General features: G+C 37.4%; 1 protein-coding gene across 5 annotated transcripts in view; it reads right to left on the bottom strand.

Moving 5' to 3' along the window:
* Positions 1 to 17,981, bottom strand: part of slc24a4a (solute carrier family 24 member 4a) — a 63,735-nt gene that overhangs the window by 5,733 nt on the left and 40,021 nt on the right. For 3 of the 5 annotated variants that reach the window (XR_014199177.1, XM_082143257.1, XM_082143258.1), the window contains 12 exons: positions 17,056 to 17,140; positions 16,875 to 16,978; positions 15,254 to 15,328; positions 13,315 to 13,340; positions 13,176 to 13,229; positions 12,570 to 12,715; positions 10,661 to 10,830; positions 9,400 to 9,547; positions 5,477 to 5,643; positions 765 to 879; positions 546 to 658; positions 376 to 441 (listed from right to left, as the gene is read on the bottom strand). Coding sequence is in view for 4 of the 5 variants with exons in the window: in XM_082143257.1 (XP_081999383.1) it covers positions 376 to 441; positions 546 to 658; positions 765 to 879; positions 5,477 to 5,643; positions 9,400 to 9,547; positions 10,661 to 10,830; positions 12,570 to 12,715; positions 13,176 to 13,229; positions 13,315 to 13,340; positions 15,254 to 15,328; positions 16,875 to 16,978; positions 17,056 to 17,140 (1,269 nt within the window). In the remaining variant the exon portion in view is untranslated. The remainder of the gene's footprint in view (positions 1 to 375; positions 442 to 545; positions 659 to 764; positions 880 to 5,476; positions 5,644 to 9,399; positions 9,548 to 10,660; positions 10,831 to 12,569; positions 12,716 to 13,175; positions 13,230 to 13,314; positions 13,341 to 15,253; positions 15,329 to 16,874; positions 16,979 to 17,055; positions 17,141 to 17,981) is intronic. The other 2 variants (XM_082143259.1, XM_082143260.1) reach the window with 2 other exon arrangements.

The raw sequence follows: 17,981 nt of genomic DNA, 5'->3' as shown, positions 1-17,981 counted from the left end.
TTCATTATTGGTCGACCTGTAGGACCCTGCAGTAAATCCAAATAGTGTAGCCTGATTCCCCAAACCAGTGACCCTTAGGAGTAAGTTCTTCAGGTTCAAATGAGTTAAAAAAGGAATCTATCTGAAATACTGCTCTATATAATTTAAAATGTGCAGAGTGTATTTATTTTATATACACAAGCAAAATATAACCAAAATACATCCATATGAATCAGAATGTAATAAAATCTATATACCCAGCCAGAGAACATTTAAAGAAGTTAGGTCTTCACTGGAATTAGGAGGCCTAGCTAAAACTAAAATAGGGTGACCACATACAGTACTTTTGGCCATGTAGTGTGTTTGTGAGGTGAATTGTTCTTAACATTTACTCACAGTTAAAGCAACCGAACCTAGCAGCAGGACAACGGAGTAAACCAATCCTCTACTGTTGATTTGAACCTAAATAGGACACAAAAAATAAAAGGTGATTTTGCAATATTTGTGGGAGTGTGTGTGTGTGTGTGTGTGTGCGCACATGGTTGAGGAGTGACAAAGACAGATACCACAGAGCCGTAGTTGACAGCCATTGTCTGGATGCCCCAGGGAACGCCGAGCCCAACCAGGATATCAAAGACGTTGCTGCCAATCGAGTTCGAGACAGCCATGTCCCCCAGGCCTGAGCACATAAAGACACAAATCCAGAGATGGAAAGTAAACTCATTTTGGATGAAAGATAAGCAAAGGTAAGAAAACCAAGAAAACAAAACAAAGGAGAGCTCTACCTTGTCGTGCAACAATAAGACTAGCTATGCAGTCAGGAACACTGGTGCCAGCAGCCAGGAAAGTTATACCCATAATGACATCTGGGATTCCAAGTGTGTATCCAACGATTGTGACCTGCACACAGCAACCCACATGAAAGCCTCAAAGAAATGCAGATGCTTAAAGGAATAGTGATGTAACATGCCTGCAAGCAGAATGACCTAAAATAAGCCAAAATTCAAAGAAATATTGAGTCAAAACAGAGACATTTTCAAACTGCCGTCCGAGGGCCCCCCGGGGGTCTAAATAAACTTAAGGAAAAAATATAAACGTTTTACAAAATACAAGGACAGTCAAAGTTAATGCATATTAAATTCAAGTTTATTTGTATAAAGCTTTTCACATATTGTTTCAAAGCAGCTTTACAAAAAATGCTTGTTTCAATGTTACAATTTAGAAAGTATTCTGTTAATCAGTTAGAGATGAATATCAAACTAATGTCCATATAGCAGTAAAACTGTATACAGCTATAATATAGTATGTTTTGTGGTTAGTTAACTTTATGTGAATGGAATGTTTTTGAAGCTGCTGCCACCGATAACATCATAGATCAGCATTCCTACTAGGACATTTTTATCATTCAATAATGATAAGCCATGGTTTACAGCAACACTCGAACAAATAAGTTCTTTCTTTGTCATGCCAAAGAAGATGCTTACGGAAGTGGGGATAAAATATTGTACAACCAGGCCAGAAACGCACTGATAAAGGAGATCAGAGTGGCTAAAATAAGCTACTATGAAAAGCTGAAAAAACAGTTTTCATCCCAACAATCCGGCATCAGTCTGGACAGGCCACTGCCTCGATCTATGGAGAATCGACAACTGGCTGAGGATCTAAACGGGTTTTACTGTAGCTCTGAAAAAAAACCAATTCACATCCCCTGCTCTGATCTGCATTTCACACATACACCAACACGTCCTGCAACCCCCCTCCTGCGCTTATGGCCTGTGTGGAGGACGTGTGCAGGGCAGTGTTGGGCATGTTACTTAAAAGTAATTAGTTATAGTTACTAGTTACTTCTAACAAATAGTAACTAAGTTAGTAACTGAGTTACATCATTATAAAAGTAACTAATTACCAGGGAAAGTAACTATTGCGTTATTTTTTAATAAAATGTTTAAATGTGTCAAATAACTTAATGTTAAATGAATGAAATGGACACCAAATAGAATAAATTATTATTATAAAACATAGTCATTAATCTACACTTTTAATGTTGCTGTGGGACAATGTGAGAGACACCTATTAAATTCAATATATTATTGTAAATATTATCATTACTATAGTGGAACAATAAAACACAATACATGGTTTAGAACTTTTAATATTTAATGCACAGACCACAACTGGCCAACAAATTAGTCTAGAAATAAATGATGCTTCTTTAGAAATGTACCAAAAATGAATAAAAAAATAAATATATATATATACATACACTCTTTGTGTGTGCAAATTAAAATGATAAAACTTTCACACTGGTAGACATACTGTAGCCTACTTGAAGTATTTTCTTCCTCACTAAAGTAAACCGTTTAACAAGAAGTGCTCTCAATAGCCTATAATACTGAACAATGTACCAAAAATAAATAATAATAATAATAAAATATATAATATTTTGGGGTTTTATTTTTATAACCTACAGAGAACGTCATCATCAGAGGTTATTTAAGCCAAATTCTAGGCGTGTTTGCCGCACGTTCACAACCGGTCAAAAAAATATGTTTTCTGGGAACGTTCCTGGTTATTTAAAAAAAAAAATTTTTTAACCATGTTCTATGCACTACTTAAAACATTGCAGATGATACCAATAGGCTACAGAGATTATTCTGATGCTGAAATCATTTGTTTGTAAACAAACTATATAATGCTCGGACACCCTTGGTCTCTCTCACACAATGTCGCTCGCTCTCTCTCAGACACACTCTGTCTCTCTCGCACACTGTAGAGCGCTCGCCTCACTTTTGTCCAGTCCGGCGCCTCAAACACACGCACACCAGACAAAAACCTTTGCAGGTCCTATGGCTGAGAGAGAGAGAGAGAGAGAGAGAGCATACTCTGATGAAAACCGCTTCAGTGAGCTCAATTATAGTAACGCCTCGTTTTATTGTCAGTAACGGCGTTGTAACGGGGGAAACAGTGATTTGTTTGATTACTCGTTACTGAAAAAGATAACGCCGTTAGTAACGCCGTTTATTTATAACAGACTGTGTTTCACCGGCCTGTTTAAAATTCTGCACTGACAAACTGGCCCCTATCTTCACACAGATCTTCAACAGATCACTGAAACAGTGTGAAGTTCCCTGCTGCTTCCAACACTCCACTATCATTCCAGTCCCCAAAAACCTAAAATCACTGAACATAATGACTACAAACCTGTCGTACTCACACCTGTGATCATGAAGTCGTTTGAAAGACTGGTGTTAGCTTACCTGAAGAACATCACTGGACCCCTGCAGTTTGCATACAAAAAAAACGGGCCTGTAGATGATGCAGTCAACATGGGACAGCATTACATCCTGCAACATCTCGACAGACCTGGGACTTATGCAAGGATCTTAGGCCCTGTTTACACTAGGGGTTGTACCGACTAGTCGATTAGTCGACTAGTCGACCTTAATGCAATGCGTGACGCTTTAAGCTTGATGTCGACTAGTCGCGTTGATCATGTGACACTATGATTGTCACCATCAAGTGTGTGGAAATACTTCACTAAAGATGAAGCTTGTAAAAATGTCACTTGGAAAGTAAGTCTGTCCTGAAGTACAACAAAAGTACAAGTGCAATGCACACTCATCTCAAAAGGCATCCGCTAATGTTAAGTGAGGAATGCAAATCATCTCGACAGCAGTAAATTTACCCTTCGCAGGGAGTTTGATTGACAGGCGATCTGACCAATCATAATCCGCCGAATCCGCCATTTCTGTCCGACAAAGCAGTCAGGAGAGTTAGTAGATTAACGTTCGAGGATTTGAACTTGAATAACGTCGTGTACTGCTACTGACGTCTTTCTGCAGTTAAAACAACATTCCTTCTTATGTATATTCATGTTTATTTGATGCTATAAATTAACTAGAAGGAAGAGATGATCGGTTCACGAGCAGCTTTAAGAGGCTCTACAGCGATCTGCCACGACACATTAAAGAGCCACAAAACGGTATTTATTGTTTAAATTTCTTTATAAAATGACCAAATATGAAAGTTGAGACTTTGTTTACATATTAAAAGTAACCTGCTCTGTCCTGTCTGTCAGCACGTTGTCAGTGTCCTCTGTCCTCTCTGCTCCGCGATGTTTATTTCACTGTGTCGGACATAGCAACAGTAACTAAAGGGGGAGGGTCTTTGCGAACGGTCAATTAGAAACTTCACTAAACATGCAAACCATGATCGAAAAGTAAAAACTGTGAATGAGCAGGACTGTGACAGTGAGTAGGCTTACTTACAGCCCATCTTGCATAAATGGCATTGTTATGCCAACATAATGCATCACTAAAAAATGTTTGCTCTAAAACGGGAGTTATTGTTGTATTGTTACCGTTAAGTTGCAACATATTATGAACTGTCTGTCAGCATCTGTATCATTTTCTGCTAATAAATTGCTAATTGGGGCATGTTGCAAAGCAGTCCCATCTCTTGTGTTTTTATGAATGACGTGAGTGACTAGTCAACGTCGACTCGACTTTGATGTCATAACAGTCGACTTCAAAAAATCTGAAGTCGTTCAACCCCTAGTTTACACCTGGTCGGTCAAACGAATCACAAGTAGACAATGCTAATACAGTTGTAAATGGAGTCTAAAAAGTTGAGCTTATCCACTTTCCACCACTTCCAAAGGTAGTCGAAAACACATTCGACCGGATTGCTTTTGTAGTGTAGACGCTCATGGGGTTGAATATGTTTGAACAGCCCTCTGTTAAGCAGAGGTTGTACTACCTTTGCCAGCTGAGGAAGTTCAATCTGCCACTGGAGCTGCTGACACAGTTCTACTCAGCCATCATTGAGTCTGTTCTATGCACTTCTATAACTGTTTGGTTTGGATCAGCTCCCAAATCAGACATAAGACTACTACAAAAGGACATTCCGGACTGCTGAGAGGATTATTGGTGCTCCCCTGTCCACCCTCCAGGACCTGTACTCTTCCAGAGTGAGAAAGAGAGCAGGTAAAGTCATCACAGACTCTATTCACCCTGGTCACCACCTGTTTGAACTGTTGCTGTCAGGACGGCGAATCAGGTCACTGAGCACTAGAACATCTAGGCACAGGAACAACTTTATCACATAGGCCATTTCCCTCTTAAACAGTTAAAAGCCTCCCAAGGCATATGCCTGTAAGTGCAATCCTTATCTTTGTAAACTCAGTTGATATTTATTCATATTATTCATAATATTGTAAATATGTTTATGACAAAACCTAAATGAGTCTTTATACTACTATTTTATTACAATAGTTCTATGTTGTTGTATTTGTATAGGTGCACTGGAAGCTTCAGTACCAAGAACAATTCCTTGTGTGTGCAAGCACACTTTGCAATAAAAGCTCTAATTATGTGTTAAGATTTTAAATATCCTGCATTAAGAATTTTTTTTTAATGTTTAAATACTAAATTAAATTAAATAATACAGGAAAAAGCAGTATCCAAATACAGATGCTTACATACACAAAGCAACTCACCATCCACACCATGATGTAGGAGAAGGCAGCTATCCACAGGGTCGAAAGGAAGAAGGACAGCATGAAGCAGAACTCCCAACGCGGCTTGGCACAGTTGGGCACGGTGAAGTACAGCAACAGCGAAATGGGCCAGGAAATGAAAAACTTCACTTTATCCAAAGCGCCCCCTACAGTCACATGGTACAGCATGTCACCAATTAAGAAGTTTATGTTTATGGCATTCATTTGACCATCCTGTCCTTTTATTTATGGTGACTTAGGAGTTAGGACACAGCTCACAAGAAAACAAAAAGGAAAAAGCCATAATCTCAACACAATAACAAGAGATCCTGTGTCATGTGATTCTCACAACTGAGGTCACACAAATTAAAACTGTGCATTGTTCAGTCAATTCAGTGTTCTTATTGTACCAGGTACATTCACAACCAACCAAAAACCAACCCAAAATAAACTGTAAATGTGGCCAATGATATATCACTCATAACTGAAGATTAAAAAAAACAACAACAAAAAACAACAACAACAACAACAACATCTTAACATGGAAGTAAAGATTTCCAGTTCTTTGTTTTTCCATTCCAGAGTTTACTATCACCAAAAGTGAAATATTTTAGTTGAGTGTATACAGCATGTGTATAGTGCTCATACCGGTTCATACCCAGTACCGGTGTTTATTTTTGTTATGATATACATTTTTTATATACCGCAATACCGGTGTATGTCGCTTTAACAACGATCGGAATGCAGCGCAACACTGTTTGAGAGGGGTCGCTTTTCACTGTTGAACTGTGGTGATGCACAGCTATATGTGTTACTAAGCATGACGGTGAAGATGGAAAGGTTATAGTGGTGGAACGGATCACAAAATTCACGGTTTGGATCATTTACGGTTTTTGAGCCACGGATCGGGGGTGGAACGGTACATGTATTCGTATTGAACCGAGACGGTACGGGCGTCACGGTTCGGTGCATGAATACACACAGAGAATACACGGTATAAAAATAAATAAAACTTGCGTGCAAATTAATGAATGTAATGCGGAACTACTGTTAGATATGCGGGTTCTTTAGGGACACCTAATCTGTAGCTCCGCCTTAGCTCTGAAGCTCCGTGGCTATAACTTATGGGCTATAATTATAGACATAATATCTATGGCTATAATCATAGACAGGCTATAATGGACAGGCTGTGATGTCAAGTTTGCAATGCTGGGATATGTTGTGTGTGTGCCTGCGTGCGTGCGTGCACGCGCGCGTGTGTGTGTTCAGAGAGGCGCGGGCGCGATCGAACAATGGAAACATAAAAACATACTCATTTTGTTCATTGGACATCATTCAAACTGCAAAGTGTTTACTTATATTGTGTACACTCGTAATAAAACACAACATTGTGCTTTTGTCAAACTGTAAACTCTTGTCAAACTGTAACCTACAACTGTCACCCAACACAGTAAGTTACACATTCTACATTGATTAAAAAAAAATCTAATTTGTTTTTAATGGTAGTATTATTTTATACAGAAATAAATTATTTATAATTCGGATGAGAATAAAGTTAGTGTTATTAAAATTTGAAGGAAAACAAATATATTGATCTGAAATATAGCAAATTAATTTTAAATTCATTCAGGTACAATTACCAAACATATCTCAAGGTCTTTTTTCTTTTTATTAATTTAATTAATAAACTAATTATATAAAACTATTGGCAATGCACTACAAGTAAACTGGTTCTATGCATTTACTTTATTAATAAAACTTATTTAAAGAGACATTTATTTTCCTTTGGTGGAACAGCCTACACAGACATGCACAATAAAAAAAAAAATGCCTTCTACATTTTTGTTTTGCTTTTCCCTCCATTGTACCGAACTTGTACCGAACCATGATGTCTGAACCGAGGTATGAACCGAACCGTGACTTCTGTGTACCGTTTCCACCCCTAATATATATATATGTATGTATATATATATATATATATATATATATATGTATGTATATATGTATATGTATATATATGTATGTGTGTATATATATATATATATATATATATATATATATATGTATGTGTGTATATATATATATATATATATATATATATATATATATATAAACAGTAGTATTCAGGTACAGAAATAAATAATTAAGCCTAGATGAAAAATAACTAGAAATTAAATATAGTTTCATCTTTGTTAAAGCTGTATTTTGTTGTTTTATAAATATTAATGACACAGACAGCAGTGGGAATGTTAGGTGTGTGCTGTCACTTTTAAGACCGACAAAGGCAAAAGACCGTAACTTCGTTTTTGGTCGAAAATGAGTTAGATATTTTTGGCACATTCAAGACCTCCTTTGTCATGTGGATAAGTATCTTGGTTCAGTTCCGTTGTTTTTACGACAAAATAATGGGTTGTCTTAACAGTAACTTCCAAAAGCCCATGAGAAACCAAGACAGAACACCATAACACCAGTTACCACTCTGGCTTTGTTCTGGAACGTTCTTTGTTTAGTCACGCGTCAATATGAAGTTAATGTGCTGGTTTTCTATCAAATAATGCTACTATCAGATTGTACGGTGTTCTACCTTTGTTTTACTGTCCATTAAAACTTAAATTACGATGTAGCCTGTGTACTTTGTACAGCTGCCATCAGTCCCTGCAAATTCTGATGTCCTCAGAGCTTTGTCCTAAACAAACGTGGTCAGAACATTTAATATGTTCAAGAGTTGACAAAAATGTTACACATGCCGTAGCAGATGAATACAACAAAGAACTAAAGCCCTGCCTCAACCAGTTCGGGTACCGGACCTGGTTGAAACACTCATGCATCTAGCTGGCAGAGTGCCAAAACTTCGCCGGCGCCTTCAGCACCGCCCCTGAACACGGTCGAGCCGACGCGGGAATAATATATCTCAAGGAGTGTTAATAATAAAGCAACAAGTGTACTGGTGCATACAACATCAGACCAGCTGTTACAATCACAGCGTCCGGAATAAATCCGCAGGACGAGCGAAGTGCACAAGCACAATAATAGGACAGACAGCTGAAACCACCGCGTGCATACTGAAAAGAAGCAGAACACAGAAGGTTGTGCAATAAATGCATTAGTCATCTAGGTAGTCCAGAACGCGCTCCCCACTGAGTCTCAAAGGGGAAAGCACTGCGTTTTTTGTGAACGTACGAGGAGCGCGACACCTTCAAACACGAATCTCGGGAATCCCCTGTGAGGGCTATCTGAATGTGAAAGTATTTACGTCTTTCAGATCCACCGCTATAAACCAGTCCCCTTGTCGAATGTGCGCGAGGATCTGTTTTATCGTGATCATTTTGACCGCGCGCTTAGCAAGTCTTATGCCACTCAGTACCAATTGAAGATACTCTTTACCGCTATGGAGGCATTTTGTCATGTTTAATGTATTAATAATGCCATCAGAATGAAACCAAAGCACAGGATAGCAATAAGTAGATAGCTATAAGTAATTGTAAATCATACAAAATAAATGCCATGATCACTAGATTTTATACAGGTGTAACTATAATGATTTTGTTAATAGTGATCAGCAACCAAATATTGATCATTTGGAAGTTACTGCCTTTTGCCTTGGCATGACTTCTCACTTTTTGCTGACAATACAAAGGCAGAGTACAGTAACTTTAAAATAGTGGTCAAAAGTCAAGTTTGAGCTCAAGATTTTTTTATGTAGATCATTTTCATTACTAAAACATCTAATTGCCAGATTTCCAGTGTCCTACCTATATGTAATTTGGCGGGAAAACTACAAATCTTTAAAGTAATTTTTCTCAGTTCCACACTCTAGCGAGTTAAGGTCTTTTGCCTTTGTAGACCAGAATAGGTATATGCATTTCAGATGCCACCACATGCAGTTAAAGATTGAAATTTGTGTGAAAGTCAAACCGCCTCACCAGGCAAGCTGAAAGGAGATGACATCTCACTCTCCAGCTCCTCAGAGAGTTTCTCCTCCGCTACGTTGCCATTTTCCATGGTGTCAGCTTTCTGGTCAGCCACCAGCACTGCGTCCCCCCCATTGGCAGTCTTCACCAGCCGCTGCTGCTGCATGTATAAAGAGCAAAAACTGCTGTTCACTCTTATCCACTTCCTCACAATCTCACTTTTCAATTAAGATACTTTGAAGGAATAGTTATTCCCAGCCAGTATGAGGCTATTTTTCCAAAACACATATGGGTTAGAAAAAAACATCAAAATTAATAGCAGATTTTTTTTTTTTTTTTTTTTGGGTGATCTGTCCCTTAAAAAGTTACACTGGTAAACTTGTGTCCACAACATTCATCCATTATCAGTTTAACACCATTCCCAGCATCATATCCTTCTGAACTAGCTGACATGTCTCTATCAAATTCCACAGCAGTCTTTGTAGCAGGGGTTTGAATTTCTAACACAATTCTTTGAATGCCAGCATGTGGATATTTATAGAAACAGTTTAATCAGCCTCACACCCAGAACTGGGCTACCTGATGAGAGATCTCCACAGTGCTGAGTTAACCAACAAAGACGGGTGCATAAGCTATTCAGAACTGGTTTATAATCCAGTCTCTGGGTTGCCAGAGTTACACTATTATAAACCGGATAGTGCAAACTCGTAATTCTGAAAAGATGAGCTGCATTTGAAGCCCATATAAAATAGCTCAATATGTCCATTTTACATCAGACTAATTTCAGTTGAATTTAACATAATTCAGCATTCACAACCCATTTAATTCTGTATTGTGACATTTTCCAAGTAAAAGATGATGTTTGAAAAAGCTACAATAAGTAAGATGGACGAATTTCATGGCACAAATGTAATGTATTGTGTCCCACTCATGCTGTTCTAAACCTGTATAGCTTTCTTTTTTCTGTCAAACACAAAAATAGAGGTTTTGAAGAACTGTTTTTGTCTATATAATGAAATCCAATGGGGTCCAAAACAACACTTACTTTTCTTTTCCCTCCAGAATGTCTTCTTTTGTGTTCTACAGAAAAATGTAATACAGGTTCTAAACATCATGAGGATGAGCAATTCTTTTTTTTGTGAACTGTCCTTTTAAAATGGGCTTGCGGTACTCAGTTTCCATTACTGTGTTAAAATCACCGTAACCCAAAGACTTTTGAGGATTATTAGCTTATTTTCTCAGAGGTGTTCACTCAGCAGGTGTATTTTCTTACCTCGTTGATGATAAGTCGGCTTGCCATGCGCAGACGTGTCTTGGGTCCAAAGTGGTTGGTGATCATGACCCTGAGGCCGGCCTCTGGAAACCGATAATGTGGAGGGCTTGAATTTATCATCTCGTCCACCATCACAACAGAGCCCCTAGAGTATGTTTTACTGGGCTTTACTGTGGACACGGAAGAAAAAAACATTTGTAAGTGGACCTACACATGGTACTCATGCCCAAAACACACAGCATGTACAATATTTGTTCACTCACACACACACGCACTGTCAAACATGCCCGAGAGACCAATAGACCAAAAAATAAATAAATCCACACGACAATGGTGCACAGAAACCAGCATAACCACATAAACCCAAACTCTCAAAAGAAAAAAAAAGATGTCACAAATTTCAATCTAAAGTCCTGTCTGTCAGTGAGAGACTGATTCCTGCTGGGATAGACTGTAGGCCCACCTCTGAGCCCCTCAGGATACTGTCAGAAACCATCAACACATAGAATACTGACATGACATGAAATGAAATCTCAACCATCCTCCAGATTACAGCTGGACATCACAGGAAGAGCTCTACTGCCAGTACACTATCAACAACGACAAACAATGACCAAAGATATATTTAAAGGGGGGTTTAGTGTTTCCCAAACACTCGTTTCTGCCATTCGTTGGCCAAACATATAGTCCCATCCCAATCTCATGCCACCAAGTCTTCACTGTTGTTAGGGTGTCGCAATATGTCGGTATTGACTGCCATGTGATGTTTAACCCTATAAAGCCTACTGTATCATTTGATACACACCAAGGACGATAACTATAAAAGATACAGTTCTAAAAATATTTCTCAATATTAAAGAATAGCAGAGTTCACTCCACAGTTATAACTATAATGGCACAGAGAAACAATATCATTCAAATCACTCTCAGAATGATTTTATCCAGCTGATGGATGATAAAAACATTGACAGCAAATCAGAATCCATCCCGCTGTAACAAGCTGAACATATCATCTTACCAAGAGATTATTGAGAGATATAGAGCCACAACTTATATTTATAACCATTTTATGCAAGTAGTCTGCTATACTGTTATAAAGATTTAATTTATTTACATTAGGTTACAAGCTATCAGAATTTCATCTTTTTGGCCATATAAATATCAGGCCAATATATATATGAAAGTTGTTTCTATGTGACAGAGGTGTTAAAAGAAATAACAGGGCTTGGTGACATCCCTCAAAAAGCAAAGTCGTTTTAGAAGCAGATGAATTATTATATTTTGACCAAAGATTATGAAGACAAAGATTTTTTTCTTTGGAACTACATGCTCTGATATATTGTGCACAATAAGGAACCAGGAACATCCTCAATTCTGATTTCATGTTGACGGTACCATATCTATATTTCACTTGCCTTTGTCCTTAAAAGATATCTTCAAAAAAACTCAAATGAATACAAACCTTATTATACAGGCACAGAGACAGATACCATTTTGTAAAAGAATGGAAGGATGCATTACTGGTACTGGGAATAAAACATGAAAACACACACACACACAGCACTGCAGGATGAGACAGGGCAGATTTAGTAAGGCTAAACAGACAGGCTTCAGCAGTGGGGTGACAGAGACCGCCACGCAGCACAACGGTTAGAGCTGCACTACAGGACACCGTGCTCTGAAACAGAAAGCGCACCGCAGTTATTCAGCAAGGAAGCAAAGTGTCAGCCTCTCATAAGAAATGTCAGATGGCTACACTTTCAGTAAGTGCTGTTGGCGTAGGTTTTACAAACAGAAGACATACAGATAGTAGAGTGGAATGAATTTAAAGAGAACAAGATCCAACTTTTTTGCAAGCAGCAGAGGGTTAGTCGCTATCCCATGAGGAAGCCTGTCTAGTTACCCTTACCTGGGCTGAGTAACGGCCATGATGCATCATCGCAAAACTGCCCATAACATTCATTACCATCCTCCATCTCGCTGCTGACAGCGTTACCATTGACAACGCCCTTGTCTTCCTTCCCCGCAAAGTAGTTTTGAATGCTAGTGTTAAACCTAAACAAAAAAAAAACACACACACACACACAAACAAACTGATTTAAACAAAACAATCTAAACTCCAAAGGTGTGGACATGTCGAATGACCAACTTGAACCATTGGAAAATCTGCATGAGGAAATCTTTTGCCCTCACACAGAACTACCAATCGCAAGGATTCTTGTTGAAACACTTGGATTTCACCCCCCAAAAATAAAAAATAATAAAAAATTGACCGCACCTTAAGTCAGCTCAAAGTAGCATGTCAGTATACCAATACCAGCTAAAATTAAGGATTCAATACCTTAAATTCCGATACCACAGAGTAAGTACTTCAATAACACACTCCTTTAGTTATTTAAACAGTTCAAAATGAATGTGTAAATAATAAATAAATAAACATTTGAAGGCTCAATGGTTATTTTAATTAAAATAAAGAATCTGATGTTTAAATGAATACACAAAAAGGAGGACTCACTTCATGATGACGATGTAGCCAACATACATGAAAATCAGTATCAGACTCTCCCACCTGCAGAGAGAGAGAGGAAGAAGCCAATCAGATCTCTGCCTTCAACCAGTCAAGATAAGGTATACTCAGACAAAGCATCACTTACCACAAAATCTTGTCATCGTAAATAAACTGAAAGAAATATACAGTCTGTAAATAATCATGAAGTGGCAGCAGAATTTCAGTGCACTTTGTAATTTTCATTATGTATTTTTTCCTGCATTTCCTTCACAGATGAATTATAGTCTAAACTATATAAATATAACTTAAATATTTACTAAATAACTAAACAAATAATAGTCAAAGATTAGATCCAAACCAACCAGCCCCAAAATGAACAAAAATAAATAAATAAAAAGTGAACAAAGATGCATGTTTTTGTCTTTATATATCAATATTATGTAATCAATATTAATAAATATATATTTAAGGCTTATTACAAACTATTACTGTATATAAAGATGTACAAGTTGTTCTGGAGTGCAGGTAGTTCATCATATAATTCAAAATGCTTTATAGGAGTTGGCGTCACTGTTGAAATCTTTTACAGTGATTTCCAATTAGCAAAAGCATTGCAAAAGCAAAAATGTATATTCTGTCATTAATTACTCACCCTCATGTCGTTACAAACTAGGGCTGGGTATCGATTCAGATATTACAATTCGATTCGATTTCGATTCGCAAGCTCTAATTCGATTCGATTTCGATTCTCGATTCGATTTTCGATTTCGATTCTCGATTCGATTTTTCCAATTTCGATTCTAAATTAATTTCGATTCGACTCACTAAATGAATATTAAATACAAATCCTATATTTATTAAAAAAAGAAAAAGAAAAGAAAAAAAAGTGAACAAGTTTTCAAGTGTTTAATTAATAAAAAGAAATTAAGAGCTACAAACCTGTATATTAAACTCTTTTTATTTTAGGTACACTTGGGTACATTAAAACAGAACCCAACTCTATATTTCAAATGCATACAATGAATAGACAGGATTTTGATGCAAGATGAAAAATTGATGCTGAAAATTGGACAAGTCAGAACAGTCGCATGTCTTGATCAAACAGGTTAACAATCCTCACATAAACCCACATATAAAAACGTTGCATATAATATAATATGTGCCCTTCCTGTCTAACAGCTAGGCCATACAGAAATTGAATAAAATTATCAAACAGTCTGTGTTGCATTAATTATAAATTATATATTGACTAATCAAAGTTACAAAAGTTCTTTATTCAAGAGCAGTGAGTGTTTTTCTCTGTTCTCTTTGTTCTTTGATTAACTTAAATGACAGAGATAATTAGTGGCTACAGTGTACTGTCCCTTTAAGACCAGCCGCTGTTGACAGAGACGCGGAACTCACACGCGGACTCATTCTCTCACGAGGCACAACTCTTCACGTTCGTCATAAGACTGCTCTTATGTTATAAAGATACTCGACAAAAATACATTTTGGCATAATTGTGTGTGTTCTTCGTTCAAGCGCGAAAGATAATTCTATTCTGTGCTGTCTTGTGCGCACGCAGGAGGAAAACTAATACATAAAGGTGGAAAAAAATCGATTCTTGGCGTTTGAGAATCGATTTTGAATCGACCACATTTTAAAAAGCGATTAATCGAAAAATCGATTTTTTTGCCCAGCCCTATTACAAACCTGTAAAACTTTCCGTCAAAAAGTTCTTCATTTATGTTCCAAAGATGAACGAAAGTCTTAAGGGTTTGGAACGAGTAATTTTTGACAGAATTTACATTTTGGGGTGAACTAACCCTTTAACAGCATCTTAAGATACAATAGGTGTTCTGAGTGGTTACTGGTCCATTTAAAAACACTCTAGCAAATGGCAGCATCACTTCCAGTTTTTTCATAAAGGCTTCTAAGCCATTGTTTAACAAGTTCAGAGCTCCTAGTATATTTGTCCTGAAAGTTTTATGCATTATTGCTAATCATTAGTTTCTCTGTGGAGAAAGTTAATGGGATTTTTCCTTTCAAAACCTACTCTACTGTACCACTTAATTGACAGATCTCATTAAATTGACACTTACTACAATAAGGGCAACCACAGAAAAAATGTAGTAGCTCGAGTCTCTGAATACAGCATACTTGGTGAGATAAACAACCTAATTGGAAAAGAGAAGAGCTTTGTAAACAGAAGTCAACAAAAGCAACTATTCTTTTTGTTAAGTGTCAGGTCTACTGTACCCTCAAGTTTGCCACATGCAACAACAAAAAGCCGTTTTTTTGGCCGGTTGCAAAAACTCATCTTACAAGTTAGTCATCAAATGTTTTCCTTTAAGACTGTTCATAACTTTAAGTCAGTTACATAAAAACATTTATTGGTCTAATTTGACACAGAAAAACAAAGACTGCTTACTAGGGCTGTCGCGATAACCGCAATATTGTAGTATCATGCAACTGACAAGCCAACCACAGAGGAATGCAAGTAACCGCAGCAACCGCAATATTCAAGTTTTCTTTTTTCATAAGGCTATACCCTTCTTTGTTTTGAACTTTGTGCATGTGTAAAGACAGAGGCTTCGTGGATTTGCACTTAAGCCTAAACAGACAGTGAATTAGAGAGATCAACTGAGCGCGTGCGATTACCTGCGTCTGTCTTTGAGGTCAAGTCATATACAGTATATTCGTGAAAAGGCTGCCGTGTCCAAGGAAAGCGGAATATTTGTTGTATCATCATCCTTTTAACGTTTAAGGGTATTTACCATGAATGGCGTCAGCCATTTACCAGACATGGTAAAGGGTATTTACCATGAATGGTCAGCATTCCACAGCGCGAGGAAGCCGCGGGGAAAAAAATCAGCGAGTCACACATTGAATCAATGCCATGTTGGTCACTATTAAGTGAGCATCAGCTTCAGCGTTACCCATGCATGCGACGCATTGATGGTCAGCTGAGCCTTGAAAAGTGGATCTCAAAGTTAAAAATAATTAACACCTTGTTTCATTACATCTATCTTTTAATGAATCAGCGTTTTTGAACATATTCTTTGAATGAACGGTTTAATGATTCACTCAAAGACAGTCCGTTGCCGTAACAATGTAACTGTCACTCAGTAACACTGAGTGACAGCCTTTCAATGCGCAGAGATGCTGTTTAGTTTCGGTTACTGAAAATGTCCTCGTTTTTGTGCATGCTGATCACATCGTAACACTTATTTATATAGCAACAAATAAATCTAAAATCGAAATAAATAAATAAATGGCGATAATATCGCATATCGCGATTGAGCCACTCAAAATGACCGTGACAGCCCCACTGATTAACGTCTAGTTGGTCATACTAGTTCTTAAGACAGTCTTAACATAATAGCTGTGTTTATGCAACTGGCCCCAGGCCTTAATATCTCAAAAGAAAAAAAACATCACACCAGTGTACTTTAAAAAGGTCTTTCTTAGACCTCACAACAGTAACCATAGTATCTGTCTGCAGATCCTGTATTTATTGTGGACGAACTCTTACATTGATTTATTTTTAAACATTCGCTTTCAAAAATTCCACTCTTTGAAATGAGAACGAGAGAGAAAACAACAGCAAGTCTGGAGAGTAATTTTCATATTGCAATGCTCAGATGAAAACATGAAAAGGTCAATAGTTGCAGCAGTTCTGAAGGAGGGAAGCTGTAATATAGAGCTCAGAAAACTGCTCACCTGCCCCGCAAAAATCCCACACACGCCGATGATGCACAGGATGTTGAACACAGCTGAGCCCACTATGGTACCCACACCCACATCTCCATGTGTAATGAACACACCTGCAGAAAACAAGAGGGTTCTAATCCACAGCAACTATCGACACATGACTAATGCATAAGCTGTACGTGGGGCTCACCAATTATAGAGGCAAACAGCTCTGGGGCGGAGCTTCCAGCTGCCATGAAGGTCGCTCCTGCTACATCTTCACTCAGGTGCAGTTTCTAATGGATGGGAGGAACATGCAAATTCACGCAGAGGATGTGCGAAGACCATAATTAAAAGGTCTAAATAGACTTGAGATATGCAAAACTGTCAGTGGGTTGCACGAACAATTCCTTTAAGAGCTGCTAGTCATTCACTCTAAAAGTCTTTACATTCTTTAATTAATAGAAAGTTCAAAAGAACTATGATATTTAAATATGTCAGTCTTTACTGTCACCTTTGATCAATTTAATGTGTTCTTACCGAAAAATATTTTGAACTTACAAAAAAAATAAAAAAAGTATTAATAAATCTTACTGAGCCCAAACTTTTGAACAGTAGTGTATATATTTTTTTTTTGTCCCTCAACATTTACAGTAGTCGTGTCATTGCATTGAAAGATCTCCATAAAAATTCTTCAAAAATTACACTGTTCTACTACAAAAATAACAGGTTCCAAACTACATGAAAAGAGTAAATAAATGGCACACATATTTATTTATTTTTTAGTAAACTATTCCTTTAAGGAACACTGTATAATTAGGCTGGTTTTAGGGTCATGTCACAAATCAGACATATTTCTTAGGGATATTTTGACACTAAATGCAGAGTAATTGACATTCAACAAATAAAACAGCTAAATAACTATAATCTTTAATAACAGATTTTAGAGGATTACGTAATAAGTTGTACAGTAATTTGTCTTGAAATTTATTGTCAAAGACAGTGATTTATTTACAAAGGCGATGCTTTGATGGCTAAAGTACAGCACGCAGTCAACATGCAAAAAAACACAAACCAACCATCCTGACTTATACCTAATAGAGTTGCATATTAGTATAACCTTAACTAGCATTCGAC

The sequence above is a fragment of the Leuciscus leuciscus genome, assembly GCF_965113295.1.
Source record: "Leuciscus leuciscus genome assembly, chromosome: 17".
NCBI classification, from domain to species: Eukaryota; Metazoa; Chordata; class Actinopteri; order Cypriniformes; family Leuciscidae; genus Leuciscus; species Leuciscus leuciscus.
This window is presented reverse-complemented; position numbering and strand designations above follow the sequence as displayed.